This window comes from Mixophyes fleayi, chromosome 7 (genome assembly GCF_038048845.1).
Source record: "Mixophyes fleayi isolate aMixFle1 chromosome 7, aMixFle1.hap1, whole genome shotgun sequence".
In the NCBI taxonomy this organism is placed as follows: Eukaryota; Metazoa; Chordata; class Amphibia; order Anura; family Limnodynastidae; genus Mixophyes; species Mixophyes fleayi.
Genome location: NC_134408.1, coordinates 55,589,331 through 55,613,536, shown reverse-complemented (window position 1 = coordinate 55,613,536; position 24,206 = coordinate 55,589,331). Strand labels below are relative to the sequence as shown.

Sequence of the window (24,206 nt, the reverse complement as noted above, 5' to 3'; positions counted from 1 at the left end):
TTAGCTTACTACAGATTCAGAACTATACTGTTTCTGTTTTACTACAGTCCACAGAAGCCTAAATCTTTGCATGTCTGAGTAATTGCATTGTAGTCATCTTAGTAACAAAAATGCTAATTATAGATTGGTGGATCCAAACATAGGGCAATTACCCATTATATTACAGTGAATCTGAAGGAACGTGCTATGATTTGTGGTCTGCATCTCTGCTGCACTTTAGTCAGTCACTGCAAGCTGTGTGGTTTGTTGTTCACTATTTGTTATAAGTGTAATAGAATAAAATCATGTTGATTTTTAACAAATCTGCATAGGATAGTCAGTTAGTTTATATGACAAGAGTAGATTTTCACTTCAGACATTTTTGCTGGTGGCATGTGGCAACAACTGTGCTTCAACATTTGCTCCTATATATATATATATATATATATAACCATGTACCTAAAAAATCCCTTACAGATATTCTACTCAGAGATAGTTTACTCTTTACATTGTCAGTTGAAAAAATAAAGTTGTCATTTTTTTTTGTTTAAAAATCCCAGTATAGTCATGAACTAAATATAGTGTCCTTTGTCTAACATGATCTATAATAATACAGCGATTATAATTGTAAGGACATTTGGTCATATGAAACTTTTGTAATATTCCAGTTCTGTAACAAGATATATCATTCCAAATTGCTGCAGTGTAAATGCAGTGTCTACATTATTGTACAAATTATAAGTGGTTCAAACAGGTAGTAAGGACAACAAGGCATCTATTTAGTTATGAAAACTTAAAATATTAATATGCTATTCACTATAAAGGTATGCCAGTTACTAAAAGTAAAGGGTTTTGCAATTATAAGTGGTTTACAAAGAGAAAAAGAAGCTACTACAACTGATGGATGCACTCAAGAAGTCAAAGTTAATTTGAGTGTATGCAAAATATAAAAAGTACATAGCCTATATAAATACGAAAAAACACACATAATATACTGGAAACATGCTGGGTGTTCAAATTTTACCTAGTAAAGTGATGCTATAGCAATTCAGGCATAGTAAGATATGCTAACAATGTGTACATATTACGAGTAAAGGAGACATAAATATTATTCATCCATCAGCCCTATCCGCAACCACAGCCCTGTCTAATACACAGATACCAAAGAGTGGTTCTATTGATATTTGAGCTTCCATGAAGAACTGATAAAGAGTGGGTGTCAGTGGGCTGTTGTGTCATTGTCAGTCAGAACTAGTCCAATACATGATGTATTGGACTGAGCCAACTACTGCATGTAATGGCTTCCAAAATCCTGTAGATAGCTCCCTTACTATGATTGGTGGACAGCACTGGCCATTTATCAAACAGCGTGTAGAGACCATATCTCAACTTGATATGATAGCTTTCCAGCACAGAGCAACCTGTCCAGTTTACTGAGTGAGGACGCTGGACAACAGAAGAAGTAAGTAAACTATTTTGGTCTGCATTGTGCTGTAAACAGAGAGCTGGGGTCTACAGTGCATCACCACCAGAGATTTATTGGGTCTGCATTATAAACCTAACAGAAATGTGGGATTTTGCATCTTAAAGCCACCAGATATTGTACACAGTATAGTTATCACTGATGTGCACTGTGTTTTGTGTTATGGTCATTAGAATGCTGTATGTATTTTCTATATTGGTACTAGAATGTTATCTGCATCACTGGTCGAAGTGGAAAATTAGAAGTGGCAGTATGGAAAGTATAAGAGAATGGTGTTTGATAGACTTATAATGGAAACAGTAGAATATATGGCTGTATGGCATAAAACCGTATACAATCTAACTTCAACAACTAATCTGTATTGTATATGGATCACTAAATTGCTCTTTTTATTGTATACTATTAACTAAAATCCTTTCTGTGCTATATCAGTCACTACAATGCTTCAAACACAAACACTTCAATAGATTCCAATCTGTAATATCAATTGGATATTAGAAATATTTGTTTTATAATAAGACCACTGGAATGATCTTTGCAATGTATATCTGTCATTAGCATGTTCTCCCTATTGTATAGAACTGCATAAATTTGACTGCATTGATTGTCAGAAAAGGCTGTGTTGTGTCTCATTATAGTTCATTGAAAAAAATATTAACCCTATATTTTGTTGGCTGTGTAAAACCACACCCACATCACCCACATTAGACAGAACAGTACCAGAGTTTTGAAAAGGCTCATTTTTGTATTGTAGCACACTGCTAAAAGAGTCTAGATCAATGACATTAAAAACAAAACAAAAACAAACATATGGTATATGAGTGTGCTATATAATTGTGTTGTAAAATAAGTAAACAAATAAACACATCTGATTGTTAGAGATGGGTCTGCAGTCAATCCATGTCCTCAGTCATAACTGTGAGTGATAGTTTAAGCCACTGGGATGTCTCTATAAGGGTCTATCTAGGCTAAAGTTATTTTTTTTCCTTTTACAAGTGCCATAGGTATGTTTGCCCCTGATGCCACATCCAGGAACCTGTACCTGACATGTTAAAAAACCCACATGTGTTTTTGAACATAAATGACTCTGGAGTGAATGGATAGGCACATTAGGAATGTATGAGAAGTGTTTCAGATATGCTCCAAAATAAAAAGTGTGCTTGTCAGTATTCTAACTGATTTTCTTAATTATAGTTATAGTTACTCTCCATAATTTTGCATAGGACACAAAACAATAAAAATTTCACCTAATTTTTTGGAAATTGAAGCATGGCCAAATCAGGACTAATTTATACTTTTCAATCACGTGTGTTAATAGAATTTGTACTGTGTGTTCATAGTCTATGCACTTTAGACTTATATCGTGAAGGAGGTTTAATCCTTTATTTATTTATTAATTTGTATTCTTTTAGGATTAAAGTAAAAGAACATAGCTTGAAAATCAGGGTAACTTTTGTGACATTTCACAACATTGTGGGATATCTCCGGACCTGTCTTTCTCTTTCTGTATTGCATTCATAACGGATTTCTCAGTTTGAATCCTTGTGTTATGTATTGTTACAAAATGTCTAAACTTTAACTGTATTTTAGCAATTTAATTTAATTTAACATTTCTCTGAACAGATGCATTTGTGTTTTATAATTAGGGAATGCTGTATGTGGCAATGTGAGCTGGATTAACTAAAGGAACACCTTGAAATTCTTAAGAAAAAATGAGTGTATAAATCAATACACACGAGATAACAATTGAGCTTGTACTCTATGTACATTTTAATGGTTAATCCCTTTTAATAATTTTCATCCCTATAAAATTCCCTTTCCCTGCTACCCTGTGGATGACAAATGTTATTCCTCCCAAGTATCTGGAGTACCAATGATTGTTCTGGACTAAGCACATGACAACATTTTTATTGATATGTTTGCATGTTTGTCACTGCAACTGAGCATGCCTTGTTTCCATTTAATGGATGAAAAGACATTCAGAGAATTGCTTTGTTTGCTTTTGCAAGCTCTTGATGTATGCTTGGCTGCTAGCTTTTTGCACAAAGTAAAGCAAAATGAAGAGCTGATTGGGTGGCATGTTTAATTGTCAAATCACATTTCCTTCTCTGCAGGGAAACTGTAGGTTAACTTCATACAAAAAAGCACCAACACACATGTTGCTATTGGGCTATGCAAAATGTTATAGACAAAAATACACTAAGACAAAGAAAAGTTTAAATGTAAAAATGTTCTTGACTTTAGTCACCTCAGTTTTGTTATGTTGCTGTTGCAAAATTTAAGATATTCCTGTTACTTATGTCAGAATTTCTCAACCAGGGCTCCATGTATTGAGATAATATGGTGAACATTACGAGCATTTGATAAGTATTTGCTGTTATAAAATGGAACATAAGGTTGAGAACCACTGTCTTATGTAATATGGTGTATTACACGTGTGACAACTTTTGTGTTTTCTATACAGTACATATTGATTTTATTTGCTTAAAAAAGTTTTCATAGATTGTAGTTAAACAGAAAAACAGCATAGCGCAAATACCGTAAAAAATGCGATCACCTTAAACTACAACTCTCCATGAAGAACAAAACATGATTGTGATGAGTAAGCGTAACAAAACACTTACAGCCCCAGATATTTTGAGATGAATGAATAATAGAAGAGGCAAATCAATTTCATTGTCCACTGTGCAAGATTTGCTGCCACTTAATAGCTAGCTCTGCATGAATTGAACAGCTTAAACCTCTGAAAAATTTACCAGTAAACTTTCCTGGCACACATCTGACTGTTGAAAAATAGAAAACGTTTGTTAATGGTCAAATGGATTATTTTAGCAGTAAAAGATGAGTTTGTACCTGCTTGCTTAACAGTGTTTTAAGCAACTGTGTAAGAACACCAAGAAAATATAAGCAAAGGAAGATTTTACATTGTGAATACAGTAAGTGGGCAGCTTAGCGGACAGTATTAAAGTAATAAGTCTATGCAAAAAGCAAAAATAATTTGTACTATAAAAACACTTGCAAATAGCTCACCGCCAGGGACCAATTTATTGCTGCTGTCCAACAAGGACTCAACAAGGTGACAGTGCAGCAGAGGGATGTTGGTGTATGTCGACTTCAATGTGCCCCACATATATTTCAGATTAGTTTGTGGTAGATCTTTTCGCCGCAGATTTACAACTAGAATAAGCTCTGGTGATTTGGAAAGCAATGGAGTAAGCATACTTGCCCACTTTCCCTGAATGGATGGGATACTACCGCATCCTTCCCACTTCATCGTGATGTAGGCTGGACACTAGGCCTCTATGATGTGATTCACAGCGAATCACATGATTTGGCCCCATCCCCACGGTAAAATGATGTCATTGTGTCATTCCATCCACCCCCCCCCTCCACTCTTGGAATTCATCCAGAGGGGTGATATGTAATATTAACAAATATGGAGTTTAAGCCATGTTAGTGAAAGCAGTGTAATGGGGTGTTATCTTGCTAAAAAGTCTCAAAGTCTTTTAGTGGAGGGATAAACTAATGCCATGACATGGTAGCATAAAGTAGCAGAACCAAAGTTTATCGATTATCTAGTGATTGTGGTCAATGGCTGACTGCATTCTGCACCCCTTGTATTCACTGACAGAAGTAAAACTTGTTTGGATCATCAACTGCAAATCCATGGAAGAGTACAATGAGGTGTATGTTCTGATATGCCTCTTTCATTGCCCTTATTGGACTGTAGCTAGTCTGTTACTCTACATAAATCATATCAACATCCATCATTGCCTGGATGTTATTTAGGTTAAACACCCACATGACACTATCATGAAAGAAACCTCCAACATTCTTACTGGTGCTAATAGTCTAATGCAAGTGAGTCTGGTGTCTTCTACCATACTCTGTTCAAAGTCCCTTAAATCTTGTCTTAACCATTATCCTCCTAGATTTTACACACATCTGCACATACACACACAGTCTATTGGTACCTGCCTGCAAGCTTTAATTAGTTCATTTTATGACATGGTGTTGCTGAGCAGTTGATCACAGTTGTACATAATAAACTGGCCATTCATAGTATATGTTTGTATAGACATGAACATGTAGATATAGAAATAAAGCTATAAATCTAAAGATATGTTACTTTATCTAACTTTATTAGCATATTTCCATTTTAATAAGAATATTTAGACATTCATTTAGGAATTTTTATTAAATTAAATAAAGCAAAACATTTTAATACATGTTATGCTGTGTCTATATTTATTCATTTATATAGAAAGAGAATGTAATGTCATGTAAAATTCCTGTTCTCTGTTCACATGCAGAATTTTCGTTATGCAGATGAACCTGGCATATGGGCATGTGTGACTAATTCTATTACTGATATACATAGAAACTTGAAAATATGTAGAACATCTAACTAACTTGATAAATCAGCCCACTTAACCAAACTAAGTAAAAATAACAAGATACTTAAATCGAGAAGAGCCTCAATAAAACAATAAATATAACAAAAAAGGTTATCAAAGGCAAATTACATTCCAATTATATGTACACCTACACATTTACATATGTGAGCATTTTAAAATAAATTAAAGCAAAACAAAGTTTTAAAAGTTACTTAAAATATTAACATTTCAGTGTCTGGATTTTGCTTTTTCTTAAATTGTTAAAATAAAGAAATAAATAGTAAGAAGTAATTGTGCATTAAAATGTGCAGAAAATATGTCATGTTTAACTTTGTACTCTACCTTGATTGTGTTAACTTTTTTCCACACAAAGATGCAGTGAAACCTGCATTTTGACCAGGTGCCCCCCGGGCCGCTCAGTCTAACCGCTGTTTGGGACGCCCGCCCCCACCCCCCCCCCCCCCCCCCCCCCCCCCCCCAGCGGTTTACAGGCGGCAGCATTACATGACACTCGATGCGGCCACGTCATTGATGACGCGGCCGCATCGCGTGTCATTGATTCGGCCTCCTGTGCGCCACCCGGGCTGAAATTTGCCAGCCCGCCCCTGGTTACAACTTGCCTGTTTGTTATCATGATTGTAAATAAGTTTTGATTCTGTACATGCATCAAGAGTAAATTAAAAGTGTCCAACGCATTTAAAGGTTCTTATATTCTTGGGTCAGTATCCTCCAGAATAAATAATTGCTGGTTTTACATGTATGTACAGCACCACTTACAATCTTGACATGATAACGACAATCCATAAAGTTGTGACTTACAATTTAGACTCTATGGCATACAGGAAAGCACAGCCACACGGATCAGTAGATTAATTATTAATGAATTTGTAAGAATGAAAGCTCAGGATGAGATGCATCTAAAATGCTATTTACTATTTTATTTGTTAGTTTAGGTAGATTTGAGGTTTTAATGTTTTCAACTTTTAGAGTTTTGCAGTAATATTAGATAAATGAACTACTGTATATCTTTGAAAGCAACAGGAGTGACTCCTATTTAAAAAGCAGCATAATGAAACCATATACGACAAGCACTACAGTAATTACTATGGATTGCAGGTGGGGCAATTCATTTCAGGCAAACAGCATAATGCAGTATATACAGGTATGCATGGTGTATTGCATCTGAGTGTGGTACAACTGAGTATATTTGGAGTGCTGCACTAGCCCTGCATGACACATCTCAAAGACAATTGCTCTATCTATATTTGATACACAATCCATCAATTCAATCAACCATTCTAATTATAGCTAACATATTAACATGCATAAGTTACATCAATGCAATACAATAAGAGTAGAACTATAGAATTCAATTGCACATTTGGAAAATTGTACAGCTGTTGCTTACTGCTGGACTAGATCTACATTAGATTTACATAATAATAACTCAAGCCCTTAGAACATAGTGCAATCCTTTGCTAGCCCTTAAACATTATGTTCTGTAAGGCTTATAGATAGATCTATAGATCTAAGGAACATTTTGGTGAAAGTCAAAGCTAGAATCTCCTGTTAACATCATCTATTTATCTATCTATCTATCTATCTATCTATCTATCTATCTATCTATCTATCTATCTATCTATCTATTTATATATGCACGCTCTAAAAATACCACACACAATATTTATAACAAACATTATAGATGTGTACTGCATTGGGAAATTGCACAAATTACACTATTCTGCAAAATGAGTCATCATTAATGCTTATAGAGGGCTATAATTGGAAGCTTACTTCATATTTTAAACAATACATTTGGTCTATGGGTGGGGAAGGGGGGGGGCTTCTGGGTATTTGCAACTTCCCATACCCACCTCCACTCGCCTGTGGAGTTCACATAAGCCATATAATATAACAACTTCTATAAATCACAACCAGAAACACAGACTTTGGGTTACACTTACAAAACATATTTCTTAGTTTGTACAATCTGTAGCCTTGAAACACTCTGTGCTAGAACTGTCCATCATTCATATTTAACTTTATAATACCCTGTAACCATTCTTCATGACGACACTTATGAATTCTGTAGATCTAAAATCTGTCAACATGTGTTCCTTTCCCATTCATTAAAATTAAATTCCTTCCCAATGTCCCATCTATACATATCAACTCAATTGGCAGCTACTACATTTTCTAGTCAGCAAGCAGTATTGTGAATTTTATCTTCTTTTACAGAAATCAATTCGTCTTCGTTGCAGCAGATGAAATTTCTTGTAACTCCTCTTCAGGTAACAACCATTGATACTTCTTGATGCATCCATCCAGGTCTCAATATCCTTTTTACACAAACTGCAGTTAATCACTTTAGAATGCTCGGTTAGAATCAAGCTATCAATCTTGGTTTCACAAACGGTATCAGTAGCCTGTGGGCTCTGCTCTGTTACAAACATTAGACCATTTTGCTGACTGTGATACTTTATTTTCAGCTTCAGTTTTACTTAATGCATTGAGTTAAAACTGCAGAAGCTTCCATTAAAATAAGAAAAAAAAAAATGTGAGGATGAGTAATATATTTCCATGTCCTGAGCACTATAGATGGAATGCTAGCCAGGTCTTTTAATAGACAGCTACTATACACACATTTAGCAGAAAAAAAAAATAGTATTTATTGTCGTGTGTTCTCAACTACACTCAAATAAGTTTTGCTTCCCTTTAGATTTTGGCTTTATTTTACATCAATAATATTGAGAATTGCATGTTTCTCAGTCACTTGTGCATGATTTCTTTGAGGACTATAAGGTCTAGTGATTTGGAACTATATATTTTTGCAGATTATATATTATTATAGCTTCATAAATTTCGTTTGAAATGCATGAAACCACCACAAACAATACCATTTTAAGTAATGTCATATTCATGTTTTTTTCTTATGAAAAGTGAAAATTCTATGTACAGTTTTTTTTACAATGAATGAAAAAGATTGGGAGATTCATTTTTTGTATTTATTATCATAAAATGTCATTTTAATTGCTTATACATGCTGTCCGAGGCTGTCTACCTCTGCCAAATTTGTTATTTTACTTCTGCATATTTTATAGGGTAGCTAAGGTACCCATAGCTCTGTTTTCATATTCATTAGTCTCTCCCAAACCTCCTATGGACTGGTCTACTCTGAAGTTCTTGGAGGTGGACTGCTTAAATAGTATTTCTACACTGGGACCTCTTTAATTTAATAACTCTAATTTTCATCTCAGAGCAAGCAAGTCACCCACCCCAAACATCCCGTCTCTCTGATTTTTATTTTTCTATAGAATGCCATTTATGCTCCACAGCTATCAATAGGAATAGGAATTTCATCACTGTCTTTCCGACGGTCAGCTTGTCTACCTCTTGTGATGGCATCTATCCCATAACTTAATAATGTAGAGAGGTGTAGGAAATGCAACTGGAAAATCAACTAACATTGAACTCTGAATATTAATACCCTACCTCCTAAATTAAATTGTAAGATGTATTCAAGAAGAATAGCTGTGAGAAGTACTGTATGTAACTGTAAATAACTTTTATACTTGTAGATATGCTACAAATATAAAATGTATGTAGTATGCCTAGGTAAATAACTAGAATATGTACTAACTTCAGTAATGCACATTTGTATGAGAGTAATCTCACCATGACAAGAATGCACAGTTTAATTTAATTTAATTAAACAAATAAACTATCACAAATTATTAATACACATTACAGCTCTTATTACAAGTTACTGTTACTGTTTTCTGCCCTCACTACTCTTGTGTGAAACTTTTCTACATAGTTTGTGTCAAGCCTTTTGTGCATTCTATTGCCAATAATATATGTATTTGTTCTATTACCAATAACATGCGCATAAGCATGTATAATGTATGCATATTAAATTTGTGATAATCTCATGCTAGGATCATCATTGTTATCATCATATTTATCATAGACATAATTGTTTATTTGTAAGGTACTACAAAACTCTGCAGCGCTGTAGAGGGACAGACTAGGTTGATGAAGGAGGTGCAGACTTGAGGCAAGGAGAGAGCTTACAGTCTAGAGGGAGAGGGGAATGCTGAGACAATAAGAGTTAGTGGGACATAGAGTTGATATGGGATTAGAGCTGGTAGAACATGAAGGGAGATTAGTATCAGGTGAAGGAAAGATAGGCTACGGTGAAGAGATGAAATCTGGAGTGCTTGAAAGACTGAAGGCTGGAGGATAATCTGGTTAGACAGGTTAGCGATTTCCATAAGTGGGAAGCAGCACAGGAGAAGTCTTGGAGGCAGAAGTTAGAGGCGGTTAGAAGAAAGGAAGAGAGATGTAGGTCAAAGGCAGATATAAGAGGGTGAAGGAGAGTGTATCTTGTGACCAGATCAGAGAGTGTAAGAAACTTGAATTGCATTTTGGAAGATTTTGAGGAAGTGCAAGGAAGCTAGTGCAGAGATTTTCAGAGTGAAACAGCAGATATAGAAAGGCGAGAGAGCAAATTCTATGTTGCCATGGCATTTAGGATGGATTTTAGAGGGGAAAGTCAGATAGTTGGAGTTTGCAGTGGTGAAGGCAGGTGTATGGATAAGGGTTTTCGTAACATCCTGAGTGAGGAAGGTGTCTACTCTGGCAAAGTTTTGAAGCTGGAAGCGACAAGACAGCACAAGAGACTGGATGTGTGTAGTGAAGCTGAAGGCTTAGCCAATGATGACACCAAGACAGCTGGCTTGGGGAACAGGGAAGATAGTGATATTATCAACTAGAGGAAGGGTACTAACAATAGAAGGGGGAAGATAATGAGCTTTGCTTTGGACATATTGAGCTTTATGTATTGTTGAGACATCCAGGTGGAGATTGCAGAGTGGCAGATTATAACATGGGATAAGGGAAGTCAGGGAAGCAGAGGTAGATTAGTAGGTCATCAGAATAGATGTAGTAGTGTAGTAGTGGAGTATGTTCACCGATAGAGCAAGTATAAACAGAAAAATGCAGAGAGCCAAGAACAGAGTCTTGAGGAAGCCCAACAGATAGTGGCAGTGAAGAATAGGATGTGTCAGTAGTACAGTGCTGTGAAGACAGAGGGAATTAAGGGTGGTCAACTGTATCACAAGCATCAGGGAGATCAAGGGCAATAAGTAGGAGGAGGCTTACACTTAGCCGTGTGTAGATAATTGGTCACTTTAGTAAGTGCAGTCTCAGAGGAGTGTAGAGGGTGGAAGTCCGATTGTAGGCGGTCGAGATGTGAGTTTAAATCACTATCAGTGGTTATCTATTTAAATCATGGTGTTTATCAGTCCTAATTTACCTGTCGTTTATAATAAAACATGTTGTATGTGTTACAATTAGCATATAATAAAACATAAGCTAAGCTGAAACATAATGTAGAGGGAGGTAAAATCATTTAAGCTAGACACAGTGATCCTGATATGTAATCTATTGAACAACACACTTCCAGAATCACTTAGGTCTGTTAGTGTGATTGTAATAGGATTTCACATACAGGCCAGTAGAGGTCACCTTAGAACTGCACTTTCTAACATGTCTGATAATAAGTCTTCTGATTTTGATAGGATAATTTTCAGCCATGAAATTTGCTTTGGGGCCACACACACACAGTGATATCAGGCTAATTGCCTAATATCAGCTGTGATGCCACAGTGTTTGTGGCCAGCATTAGAGTGTTTAAAAGCATTTGTATTGTTGTAATACTGTATTGTAGATTCCCCAAAGACCATAGAGTAATTGATTACAGTAAATATTTATGAGATGTTTATTTTGTTTCTGTTTAATTCGTGAATTTTAATGTTATTTGAGAAAGGATATTCCTTACATGTGTCTTAAGTAAATTGTTTCAAACATTTAATGAATACATGACATTGTGTGAGAAATAAAAAATAAACATAAAATAACTCATAAATGTCTATGTGCAATTATTTTTTAAAAGAATATGCATCAAACTTTGGAAAATTACATGCACATCATTAAACATACTCCTCGACATGAGCTGGTTTGCAGTGTATAGTTCTGTACATGAACACATGGTCATAAAAAATGTAGAGCAGTTTGTCTTTAGGGCTGATTTTCATCAGACTTAGGTACAACATTTGCACTAAACCACAACAACCAATAAGTAATTAGTGGAATGCAAGTCAAGACAATGAAATCAAGTGTCTGAGTTCCAATAATACATAGCATGAAAAGTTTTTTTTTAAAAAAAGGACAAATGAATCATTTTACCCTACAAACATAAGAAAGACATCCAAGTGTTTATGGATTATTTATGGCTTGCTACTCCTATGGTTTAGTGCACATATTGAAACTAAATCTAATGTTAGTAGGTTTTTAGCTCCTTTGTTTTAAGACTGGTAGATTCACATATTGGCAGTGAAGTCACACAAGACATAAATAGTATGCAGTGCTTTGCACTTAAGCTTCTTCTGTTGTATCTTCAGCTTTTTCCCTACTGTCAAAAAGCTGTGGGATGGGGCTTTTTCTATTTATGTGGATGGGAAAGAAATGATCACTTTTAACAGCTGCAGTGAGAAGTGTTGCAAAGACTTCACAGTCCATTTTTCATCCTTCAAATATGGATTTAGTTGTCCTAAAAAAAAAGCAAAAAATAAATAATTACAAGACACACACAGGGACGCTTTGAGGATTCCCGGGCATCAGGGAAGTTGCTTCTTATGCCCCCCACTAAGCTGAACACATAGTCTCTGCAGAAGCCAGTATGGGGCCTCCTGCCTAAGGGATGTGACTGCACTGACCTCCCCAGGTTGTGCAAGTAGATTTAGCAGAAGCTGGTGCTGCGTAAGCACCATATGGTGAGTGACCACTCTGAACCATCAAAGTTGTGTGCTGTGTGCACAGCCCAGCAGGTGTGATTGTGTGGGGTCCAACAGCAATATATTTATGTTTCATGTAGACACTTTTGACACCCTACATTCCAGCTCTTATGGGTTCCTTTCTGTCCCAACTAATTCCCATGGCTGGTCCTCCAGGGAAGATCCAGGTACCCTGCCCCCCCCACCCTAGACACACATACTGGGAGTCTCGCACTGACTTCTCATTCCACAACTCAAGGACTTGAAAAATTCAAAATATTATACTTTATTTGAACATGTGCGTCTCATGGGATAAGTACTGTAGAAAGGCATTTACATGCTCACATAACATCTTGATCATCACATTGATCCAGGTGCAATAGAACTATGTCAAACAACAAACTTTTATTAATGCTCAGTTGGTTGGGATATTTATTTGTAGTACTTTTGTTGTATTTCTGTGCTATAATATTTGACAATTTGTAAATCCTAAGAAAAGTTTGCACTTCATGGTGCTTTAATAAATTATCAGGACTTAGAGATACTTTGTTCTTGTGAAAGTTCAGCATGTATTATTTAAGATCATGAATGTTACATTGGTGTGGAGAAAATATTTTAGAAATACTGCTTCAAAGTAAAAAGTCATTGCAACCTTCTGTATTGTGCTATCATCTGAAAAGCTGTATACTGCTTCAAAGCAAAAATATTTTGCTGTAATGATGTTGAGAAAGAAGTTATATAAGATTTATTTCAACTGTAAAGTTTGTGTTTGCTGTTCTATACCCAGTTGTATATACTTTATTTAATGCACCATTTATGTTAAAAATATATTTTATATATAGAACAAAATTAATGTTACATACATGAACAGGAACTTCTGCTTTCCTTGCATGTACTGCAAGTTTAAAAAGCATTTAGAGATGCGCTTCTACATATATAAAATGTTTTATTGAGAATTCCTTCCCTCTAGCCGGAACTTTTGAAAAAGACTGCGTGTATTACTGGCAAATCAATTAAGTTAGCCAAATTTTAAATGTTGGTGGGAGGGGGGGGGGGGGGGGGTTTGAAAAGGAGGACCAATGACAAGCCACAATCTCTTGATTGCAATTTGTGATAGGTCCTCCCGCATAATGCATTTCAGACCCCTTCTATGGTTTTAGACCAGGGCTGTACGAGGAACCGGAGAGCCTGGTAAAAATGGCTGCATGTGTGTGGGGGGGGGGGCACCTTTATAAAAATCTTTTACTGGATATTAGTGCAGTTGTAAGTATGCATAAATTTGTATTAGTATAGCAGGAAATTAGTACTCGCGAGATAAATATTTCAAAAGCATTCCATTGTCTTTTAAGCACACAATATATATATACATATATATATATATATATATATATATATATATATATATATATATATATATATATCTATATATATTAAAATTAAACTATATACATCACCTAATGTCCTGTCAGGAATTGATTGGAGTGTTGTTGGTAGACCGGTTACATTGGTCAAGAGTTACACTTTTTTTTTTCTTGCAGGGTATATTAGCCTATTGACTTACATACACTTCTGGTACATTAATATGTCCTTAAGGCATTTTAAGTCCTAGAGGAGAAAATGGAGGAGGAGGAAGAAGCAACTAAATTACAATTATTTAGAAAATGTGCTGTCAATAAAAAACACATTTACACCTTATTAGTTTACTAATATGTTTATATTACTACATCGTCCTATTCCAACTATCCTATTGTGAATCTATATATATATATATATATATATATATACAAGTTAACCCGTGCATGATACTCATGCATTCTAGTCAAATCAAGCTACTTAAGGTGTTAAAAAGGTTCTTGTCATGCATTTGGGCCTAGCCCAGGCCTCCTCAGGGGAAGAGCGTTACTTCCCGACGCAAGCGCCCTTTTTTAACGTGCTTTTGTCAACATGTCACCACCTCATCATTTTTCTCCATCACCTCATCCTTCATCTTCATCGCCACATCCTTCATCAAGCTACTTAAGGTGTTAAAAACTCCCCACTGTCACCCCCGGCAACCACCAACCACTCCCAACTGTCACTTCTCCTTCAAGAAATATATAGGTCAGTGTATAACTCTGCCCAGCAGGTGGTGCTGCAGCTTGGTTATTTTTCCACACACGCCACTAGGCATTTATATAGTAGATATATATATATGTTAGTTGTCTAGTTTGCAGAGGATCTCATACTTAGAAAATGCAACTAGCATTTGGAAAACCTTATTCCCTGACCATCTCCATCTTTTTAAGGCAACTCTATGTCTGCAAATCATTTCTATGGGAATATAATTTGTGCACAATGCAATCCCATCATCTAAATCCAGGTAGAGAGTTAAAGGGCATCCAAATCTACAATGAAAGTAGGATATTAAAAAATCCACAGCTTGCACTGTTTTTAGCGAGGAAAAACATTATATTTTAAAATCTATCATGGTATGTGGACCTTCACATACATATTTGTCAATCACAGAATGCTTCTTTGTATTTTTATTTTCATGGTCCTTTAACATTTTCTTTTTCAGTTAATGCACTTTTCTTTTGTATGACAAACACTAGGATGAATTGTTTTTTTCTTTTTACACATTTAAATCAATCTAATATTACTGTTCTATCAGTATTATACTATACATGCAATGTATGAAAGCCTGCAGTACTTTCTCACAAATATTTTGTTTAGCATCCTAAGATATTATATGTGACTATGTATTCTAAAAAGGATAGTTTAACAGTTGGATCCTGTTATTTTATTCTTCCTTTATTTGTTATATTATAAGCCTTAGTTTTATCCATATAACACTGTAATAAATCTTTTTTAGTTAACTTGCATCTTCAATCAAATAATCTAAATAGCATTTAAAATGTTTTATTGCTACTGAAATATTGAGCAGGGTTATCTGTCAGTTAAAATATACTGCACTGCTGTATTTTAGATTAAATCCATTAATACGGATTTTCTTTAAAGAAGTTGACTATTGATTCTTCACATGTGGGAAAGAAATACAAATAGACAATAACAGTATGTATCTGATGCTTAGGTTAAATTGTGTATTTATATTTAAATATAGCCAAAGGGTAATTTCAGGTATACAATATTCTCTAACATGCTTACATGTTATTAGATTACTTATAGGTCTGCTATCAAAAAATGCTAAATAAAGTGCAAAAATTTTGTTAATTAGCACATCTCATTTTGGTTGGATAGAATTTTCATGAAGCACCACAGTACTGGGGAGGAATAGTGCATTGCTGGGCCCCATAGCAATATTTGGGTAGGGGCCCGGTGATGCTGTTCTTTCCTCATGTGCACCCATCTGCTCTAAGTGCACATGTGCTGTTCAGAACAGGATTCCTCTCTGCTCTTTGTGAAACAGACCAGGGGCCTCAGGGAGGATCAAGGCCTTAGATGGGGCAGCTAACGGGCATTGCGGTCCCTCCCTCATCTGCGGGCTTCACTGCACCTCTGCAGCCCCTATTGTTTCGACAGTTTCAAAAATGTAAATTTTGCTAATTAAAATATATATTTCAAGACATTTGAATGTAAATACTTTCACAAGCTTGAAATTGAACTAAAATGGAAATGAAAAGGAGATTATGTTGAAACTTAACATGTTCATAGATTTTAAAACAATAAATCAATTAACAGAGATTCTATGAAAGTCCTTTATTTTATCTGTTGAGAGCAAAGAAAATTTTGACAGAATAAGATATACAACTGTAACATTTAATCAGCTAGAGGAAGTCAAAAAGTTTGCTCTGCCATAAATTGCTACTAATATAGCTTTTCAGGGGCATAACTAGAACTTTGTAAGGACAACCATCCTACCATTCGCTCATCTTACCAAATTGTAGGCTGCCTCTTCGTCCTTCACTGCTTACTGCTTGGTACTTCACATCCTGATCAGAGTTCCTCTCCTTGCTAAGCAGAATTTTATTTTGGTACCCTAGAACGCAGACCTGGGGCTTCAAATCTATTGTGGTGATGGCTCATTAAGCACTCTGCTGACCACAGGCACTATAAAGGGGAATAGCGTCCTGAAGCATTACAGATGATAGCTATGTGGAGCCCATAGGAGAGGGTTCTGATGGGCCCCCTAAATTCCTGGCCCCCATAGCAGCTGCTACCATTGTTGTTACAACTTTGGAGTTTTTGGATGTTTTATATTTCAGGCTCACTTTTCTTCCCTTAACCAATGGGATTACATCATCCAGAAGGAGTTGTTTCTTTTTGTTGACTTTGGATAAAATGCATAAATGGTCTCTAGAGGCAATCATATATAGTGCAGAGATAAAAACAGAGGTGTGTCTTATCCAATGGCAAAAAAAGACAACTGTGCTCAAATGATAAAAAGACTAAACTGAAGAAAACAAATAAAAAAGTAATAAGATACACCACACCACAGATACACAGACACATCTAATACAATGTATTTAGCAATGCACATGTATGTAAGCCAATAAATCAAAGGGGTTCTCCACCAAAACAAGTATACCATAATGAAATTTATTTTTTATATACTTAAACCATTGTACTACTAGTTAAGTGCTGTATAGAAACTGCACATTGTTCAGCTTCCTGTTCCTCGCCTTCACAGAAATGTTTTGGTGGGTTTATTGCCCCCTTCTTATGTGCAATGGATTGATATAGAAGTACATATTAGCATCTCGTGAGAAGCATATAACGTATCTCCTGCACAGCAGTTATAGTTCTGATATACAGAAATTAAATATATTGTACCTATTGTTTACTCCCTGATTAGTTCCCCGTTAACTATACCATTGTGTTAAAAGTTTGATTATTTTCTGTTTTTACAAATATCTGTAGGAAATGATGGTGCGTCTGTATTCCATGATGTTTAAGCATCCCATCACTGCGTGTCATATTTTTTTATTATTTGTGCTTTTTAATCTGACATATAGCCTGTGGTATCAACCTAATTTGTGTAGGTTTTGGAATAGAAATTAAGACAGATGTTACTAAATTATACAGTTGTTGAACTACTGATTATACAGTCATAGAAAACAGATAGGAACCACATAAAAGGATTATCACTATTTGCTTGCTTTCCCATATTTTTGATCTGCTTGTGCTTCCTTATTCAACAGCATATCTATCATACTGCCTTCTGTCACTGCAAACCTTTTTTAAATTTAGCAGCAAAGAGGATTAGCCACAACATGAAAAGTACTCAAAATTGTATTGCCACAGTGTCTGGGAGTTTATCTCTCAACAAAAAAAAATGTATTTTCTTCTCATCCTGTTCACATTCAAGCTTGTTGTCACTGGAAAACATGAAACATGTATCAAATGATAACAATCCGTAAACACTTGGATCCTTTCCTTATTTTTGTAGGGTACATTGATTAATCTGTCTTTTTTACCCAGCAAAACACTGTGGCCTTTTTGGCATTATTGCTATCATCATTTTGACAGTCTTACCTGTTCTTTTGGTTCTAGTAGAGTTCACATGGCTAGTCAAATGTGACAAGGATAAATGAAGCTGGGTTTTCTGATTTATGGATGGACATTTTTTTTTATCTGAAGCGTTTTAAAAAATTGGGAATCCATGGGTGCAATAATCTGGAGGTTATGATATAATTAAAACATGCACATTGATACAGTATGTCTGTATAAAACATGTTGTAAACTGATTTTTGGAAAACTTAAAGGTTTGGTAATAGTGGGAACTAATAAAACTCAGAAAACAGAAACAGTCAACAAAATATTTTTGATGCAACATTGGACATAGTTTATGTCTGCAATTTATTTAATTGGACATTAGCAACATAAATAAAATGAAAATGTTGTTTTATGATGATAAGTCTCATCAGTAAGCTGGACAGTATTTTTGTAAGTACTGCTGGGGGTAAATGTATAAAGCTGAGAGTTTTCCGGCAGGTTTGAAAAGTGGAGATGTTGCCTATAGCAACCAATCAGATTCTAGCTTTCATTTTGTTGAATGTACTAAATAAATGATAGTTATAATCTGATTGGTTTTTCAAAGCCGCCGGAAAACTCTCAGCTTGATACATTTAACCCCTGGTGTCACTGTTGTTAGTGTATGCAGGGGGATGTTTGTTCATAGAGTGCCACACCTGTATGGAGTGTTTTACACAATCAATCTTATATTAAGGGGTATATTTACTGAACTGCGGGTTTGAGAAATTGGAGATGTTGCCTATAGCAACCAATCAGATTCTAGATGTATTTTGTAGAAGGTACTAAATAAATGATAACTAGAATCTGATTGGCTGCTATAGGCAACATCTCTCCTTTTTTCAAACCTGCAGTTTAGTAACTGTACCCCTAAGTGTACGGAGCTCACATAAATACAGATGAATTTAGGAAGGCTGATATATTACAACATAGTATAATAAAGGGTCCCTGCCTTAACAATATTAGGTAGATAGAAAAATGGGTATGAAGGGTAGCTTATGTGTTTTGTTTTTTTAAAGAGTCAGTATATGCAAAGTGATAGAAAAGAGTAACACATATAAATAATTTATGTCACACAATAAGATACAGACAATATTTAGAGTTGACATTTAGAAGTGGTGGTATGGAAATTTGGAAGTGACGGTATGAAAATTGTAAAGGGAATAGAAGTGAATGGAATTTGATAGTTTTTAATAAAGGCAGCATGAGAAGTGGTGATATGGCACCCTCACCTTCACCACGGGATACAGACATATGAATACAATCACTCAGTAAAATACACAATCAGATGTTGATACACACTTGTACATTCAGACAAAGACAGATACACAACTCCTATTCTCACCATGCTTTTCTCACTCACTCTGCTCTACTAGTTGACATGTTTCCTCCAGTACCTCTATACAGCACAGGACAATCCAGGCTATTATGTACAATGCTTGTTCAGAACTTAAAATCAGGTTATGTACTGCTGTATGTAACTACTGCACATCTCAAATACCAGCCATAATGGGCCCTGCCAACCCACAAGACTGTGCTAGAGCTGTAAGGCTACCCCTGGATGCAGGCAGGCAGTCACAGAGATGATAATCAGAGAGGATTGTTATTGCTATCAGTCAAATGGTTTAGTCAAAACAACTCTCCATATATTGCAATGTATGAAGTAAGAGTGGTACATTACAAAATGTTAAATACAATTAATGCTATTTTAGATATTTTTCAGCTTTCAATATTTAATTTTGTAGTATATTTTAACAAATTCAGATTTATTGCTCTCTATGCCATACCATGCAGCCTGTCCTGTCTGAGATGGAAATATGTGGCTTGGAAGTTACAGGAAGAAAATGGTGGCAGCATGTTTTTCGTGCAGTTACCTCCAAAAAGTGTCGTTGTCTATTTGCAGCATGGTATCAACAGATTTTTATGCCATGTTCTTTGCCCTGCAGTTTTCTTGAGTTGTTTTCTGTTCAGAACGTAGCTCAAAAAAGAGTTTGTGTGGACAAGCCTAAAATTTAGAGGCAAAATATGCAAATGAGTAGTAGACTAGTAGAAATAGATTCAGCAGGCATTCTAGCAGTTCAAAAAATCAAAAGAATTCTTAAAAAAATATATTTTGTTTAAGTTGTCAACCTTCAAATATTTATTGCAAGCTTAATTTAGCGTGTACCCATAATTATGTCCTCTATTATATTTTTGCTACCATTACTTTGATTCACCAACTGTAGCCTTAACACTCCAAATTGATTAGATTTCTTTGTTTCAACTGGTAACCAGAGGAAACCCTCTATCTAGGTCTTGCTCCCAGTTGATATATCCATCTCCCAACCACATAATCAGCCCATATGTACAGTTTCAGTTCCCTAGGTACTATCCCTTGGCTGCACAAGCCCTGGAACTTCAGAGCATTATTTGATCATAAAGCACATAAAGGGCTTGATTCATGTTTGGATGCAACCTGCTCTCAACTTGCATTTAAAAATAAAGCACGTTACTTGAGCATAGTTCTGACCATATTCAAATCCAAGCAGATCTCAGGATACTTTTCTATTTGAATCTGGGTGTAAGATCTGCCTAAATGTTACTTAAATGTCATATATTAACAGACAGAGCACAGATACACAGACACACGCATACATACGTGCAATATAAAGCCCCATCAGAAGACATGCAAAAAATTATTCAATAAAATAAATTAACAACTCATAATACTTTAATCATTAATAAAAAAATATTTTTTTTTGCCATTAAATCCATAAATCAGGATTTTCCTAATACGTGCTGTAAATACAATACGTTTTTTATAGTCTCTCAAACTTGCATACACATGTTCTTTGCTATCAAGTGGCATGCATACATATAGTGTTTAATACAAATATGATGCTGTGACAGTCATAATTATCACTCGTCATGTACACCTGCCCTGTAGCTGTTGTAAATCATACGGCTAAAGAATACTTACTTTAGAGAATCCCAAGACTTGAATTGGCTACATCTGTGTTGAATGCCTTAGGCACACCCTTAATGTACATTGTCTACATTAATCCACTATTCGTGTATGGACATTAATCGCATACAGTTGCGTTCTTTGGCATAACATTTGTTTCTGAGCTAGTTCACGCAAGATATGGTATGCAAAGGTACTTACGTCCGAACATAAATCAGGCTCAGAATGCACAGATGCAGTGTAGTTCCTGATATGCCACCCAGAAAAACAGGCCATGCTCCCGTTCTTCCAAAATGATACATCTAAGACATACCACCCGTTTTGACCACAATAAATGTGTGCAATTTCATAATGCAAGCACTGGCCAATTAATGACTATACATGGGTCTTGTGCTCACAACGTTAATATGGTGCTGCTCCTGACTATTACTGGAGAGTGGTTCAAATATTTTAGTTGAGTAAGTTACACTATGCATTTTATAGTATAACTAGCAAACAAAAATGTAGGTAGATATTAAAATGTATAATATTTAGCTTATTAAGTTATTCATCCAATATCAAAGCAAACAAAGTACGGATGCTAGGAAAATACTTTTCCTGGAATTTGCTTCTACTGAAATACCAGTCAGTCAGGAAACCTTACTTTGCTGTACAGCTTTAAAATACTACAGAATTTCCATTGAACAATCATAACCTCCCAAGCTCTAATATGTCAGTGTCAAGCACAGGGGTGTTTTCTAAATTAACGTTTTAAAAATAAGCTTTGTATTTGGAGAATAAAACGACCCTTTTCTTTGTTCTTTTGTGAAAATTGAAAATATTAATCATAACAAACCACCCACTTTCAAAAGGTGAAGGTCACCTTCAGCAAATACACTTTCTTCTAGTAGCTTTAAAAATGTGGTATTTATCCTCTTTAGGCTACAATAAAACTCTGAATAATAATAACAAAAACTGAAAAAATAATCTTGGAAATATATATTATAAATACATTTTATTTTTATAAATGTATCCGCATCGTACTGCAAATATTGTTTCCATAACTACATGATATCCAGTTATCCTTTCCCAAAAGTGTAAATAGTGACATCATGTTGGGGTTCCTGGTTCCCTAATAACTTTAAGAAACACCATTCTTTAATTTGAGCTGGACCTTCAGAACAGAACTAGAATCACATGGCCAGATTTTGAGTGTACTAGAAAGGAACAAAGCAAAGAAAAGGGGCAAATTTGCACCAGGACAAACCATGTTATAATGCAAGGGGTACAAAGGAAAATACTGGCTGTTTTTTCATGTAGCACACAAATAATTGATAGGTTTATTTTCACACTGAAATTATAGTTGATCTAGGACATGCCCTACCCCAACTATAAATCTGTCCTTTCATTTTAAATTTACCTCCCTGTCTAATGCAACATGGTTTTGCCAAGGTGCAAATTTGCTCCTTTTCTTTGCTTTGCTCCTAACTTAAAGTCAGGCCCACAGTGTTCACAAGGTAATCACTGCATGGCCTGGTTTTTAGCATTGGGTCTGCAGTGCAGTGAGTGACTGTTTGTGATTTCAATATAAATTGCTACTGAGCAAGTGGACTGCCTCAGTTTTTATTGACATAGTATGGTATTCTATGTTCCATTTCTGATTTGAGTTTTGGGAAAATATTGTTAGTGTCACACTTGAACAGGATGACATTTTGAAATATTTGTCTTACTAAGATACTGCATACTCTCTAGTTTTAAAGGATCTTTTGAGAACATCTTATTTTCATGCCACAATGGTAGACTCTCGTTTCAGATGAGCTGTCTGGCTAAACTTATTTTAAGAATTAAAAGGAAAAAAGAGGGGAAAGAGGGAAAGGTTGCACTAAATGTATGTAGTAAGATCACCCTTATTATATAAAGATACAATGGATTATTCCATCACTTTCCCTGAATCAAGGGGTGCATCATAAACCCATAGATAATAATGGTTGAAGGAAAAAAGGTTATTAAAGTTGATGCACTGCGTACTCCTAAATGATATTCAAACAAAATATGATGGTGGAAAGTCTCAAAATAACATAAAATATAACTTTTATTATTGGCAACTAAAAACAATTATAGGTTAAAAGTCAGCGGAATATAACAAACAAGTGTATAGGTTAATAAGTGACAAAATGTGTGTTTTAAAATAACTGGATGCACCTAATAGTCATAATAGACATAATTAGGTGCATCCAGTGAAACCAGGTTTCACTGGATGCACCTAATTATGTCCGTTTAAAATTAAAAGATCATCATAGTAATAATCACCCTATGGCCCTTGCTAAACTGGAAAGATTGTTAGCGCAAGTTAGGAATACCGTTAGTTCGGCAATGATTTGGATATATAATCACTGTGGACATCTCCTTAGAGGCTCTTTAAAATAACCGTTAGCGAGATCAGGGTGATCCACAATATTCTACTTATATTTAAACAATAGTAATGTTAGGCTCAGATCAATCCGATCTTAACAACCTAGTTAAGTGGAACATTACTATAGCAGTGGTATAATGGAGAATGGTTATAATAACGATACTTTATTGTAACAACTTTATCAAGCATTAGCAACACTGTAGGTAGAATAAGAAAACACAGGTGACACAGAGAAAATGCAGAATTTCTAAATTTACAATTCTGGTATATAATTATGGAATTTGTGAAGTATTAATTTAAACATGATCCAAGATGTGGATCATGGTGGCTTCATAGCAAAACTACTAATGGGGTTTATACCAATGATTTAAAAGGAATGTAACTACCCACAGAATACGGAGGGAGTTACTTCAATCCAATTTGAAATAATTCAGTTTGTCCCTTTATTAGTTTGGATTGTATGATATTATTTCAACAATTAATAGAAACTATTAGGTGCATCCAGGTTTTTTAAAACACACATTTTGTCATTTACTCACCTATACACTTGTTTGTTATATTTCGCTGACCTTTAATGTTTTTTTAGTTGCCAATAATAAAATATAAATTATATTTTATGTTATTTTGAGACATTCCACCATCATATTTTGTTTGACTATCATTTAGGAGTAAGCAGTGCGTCAACTTTAATAACCTTCTTGAATTT

General features: G+C 35.2%; 1 protein-coding gene across 6 annotated transcripts in view; it reads left to right on the top strand.

The window, feature by feature from the left end:
• Positions 1–24,206, top strand: part of RBFOX1 (RNA binding fox-1 homolog 1) — a 522,788-nt gene that overhangs the window by 487,662 nt on the left and 10,920 nt on the right. For 2 of the 6 annotated variants that reach the window (XM_075179846.1, XM_075179847.1), the window contains exon 11: positions 8,098–8,150. The exons of the other annotated variants lie outside the window; for them this stretch is intronic. In XM_075179846.1, the coding sequence (XP_075035947.1) occupies positions 8,098–8,150 (53 nt within the window). The remainder of the gene's footprint in view (positions 1–8,097; positions 8,151–24,206) is intronic. 6 annotated transcript variants of the gene reach the window in all.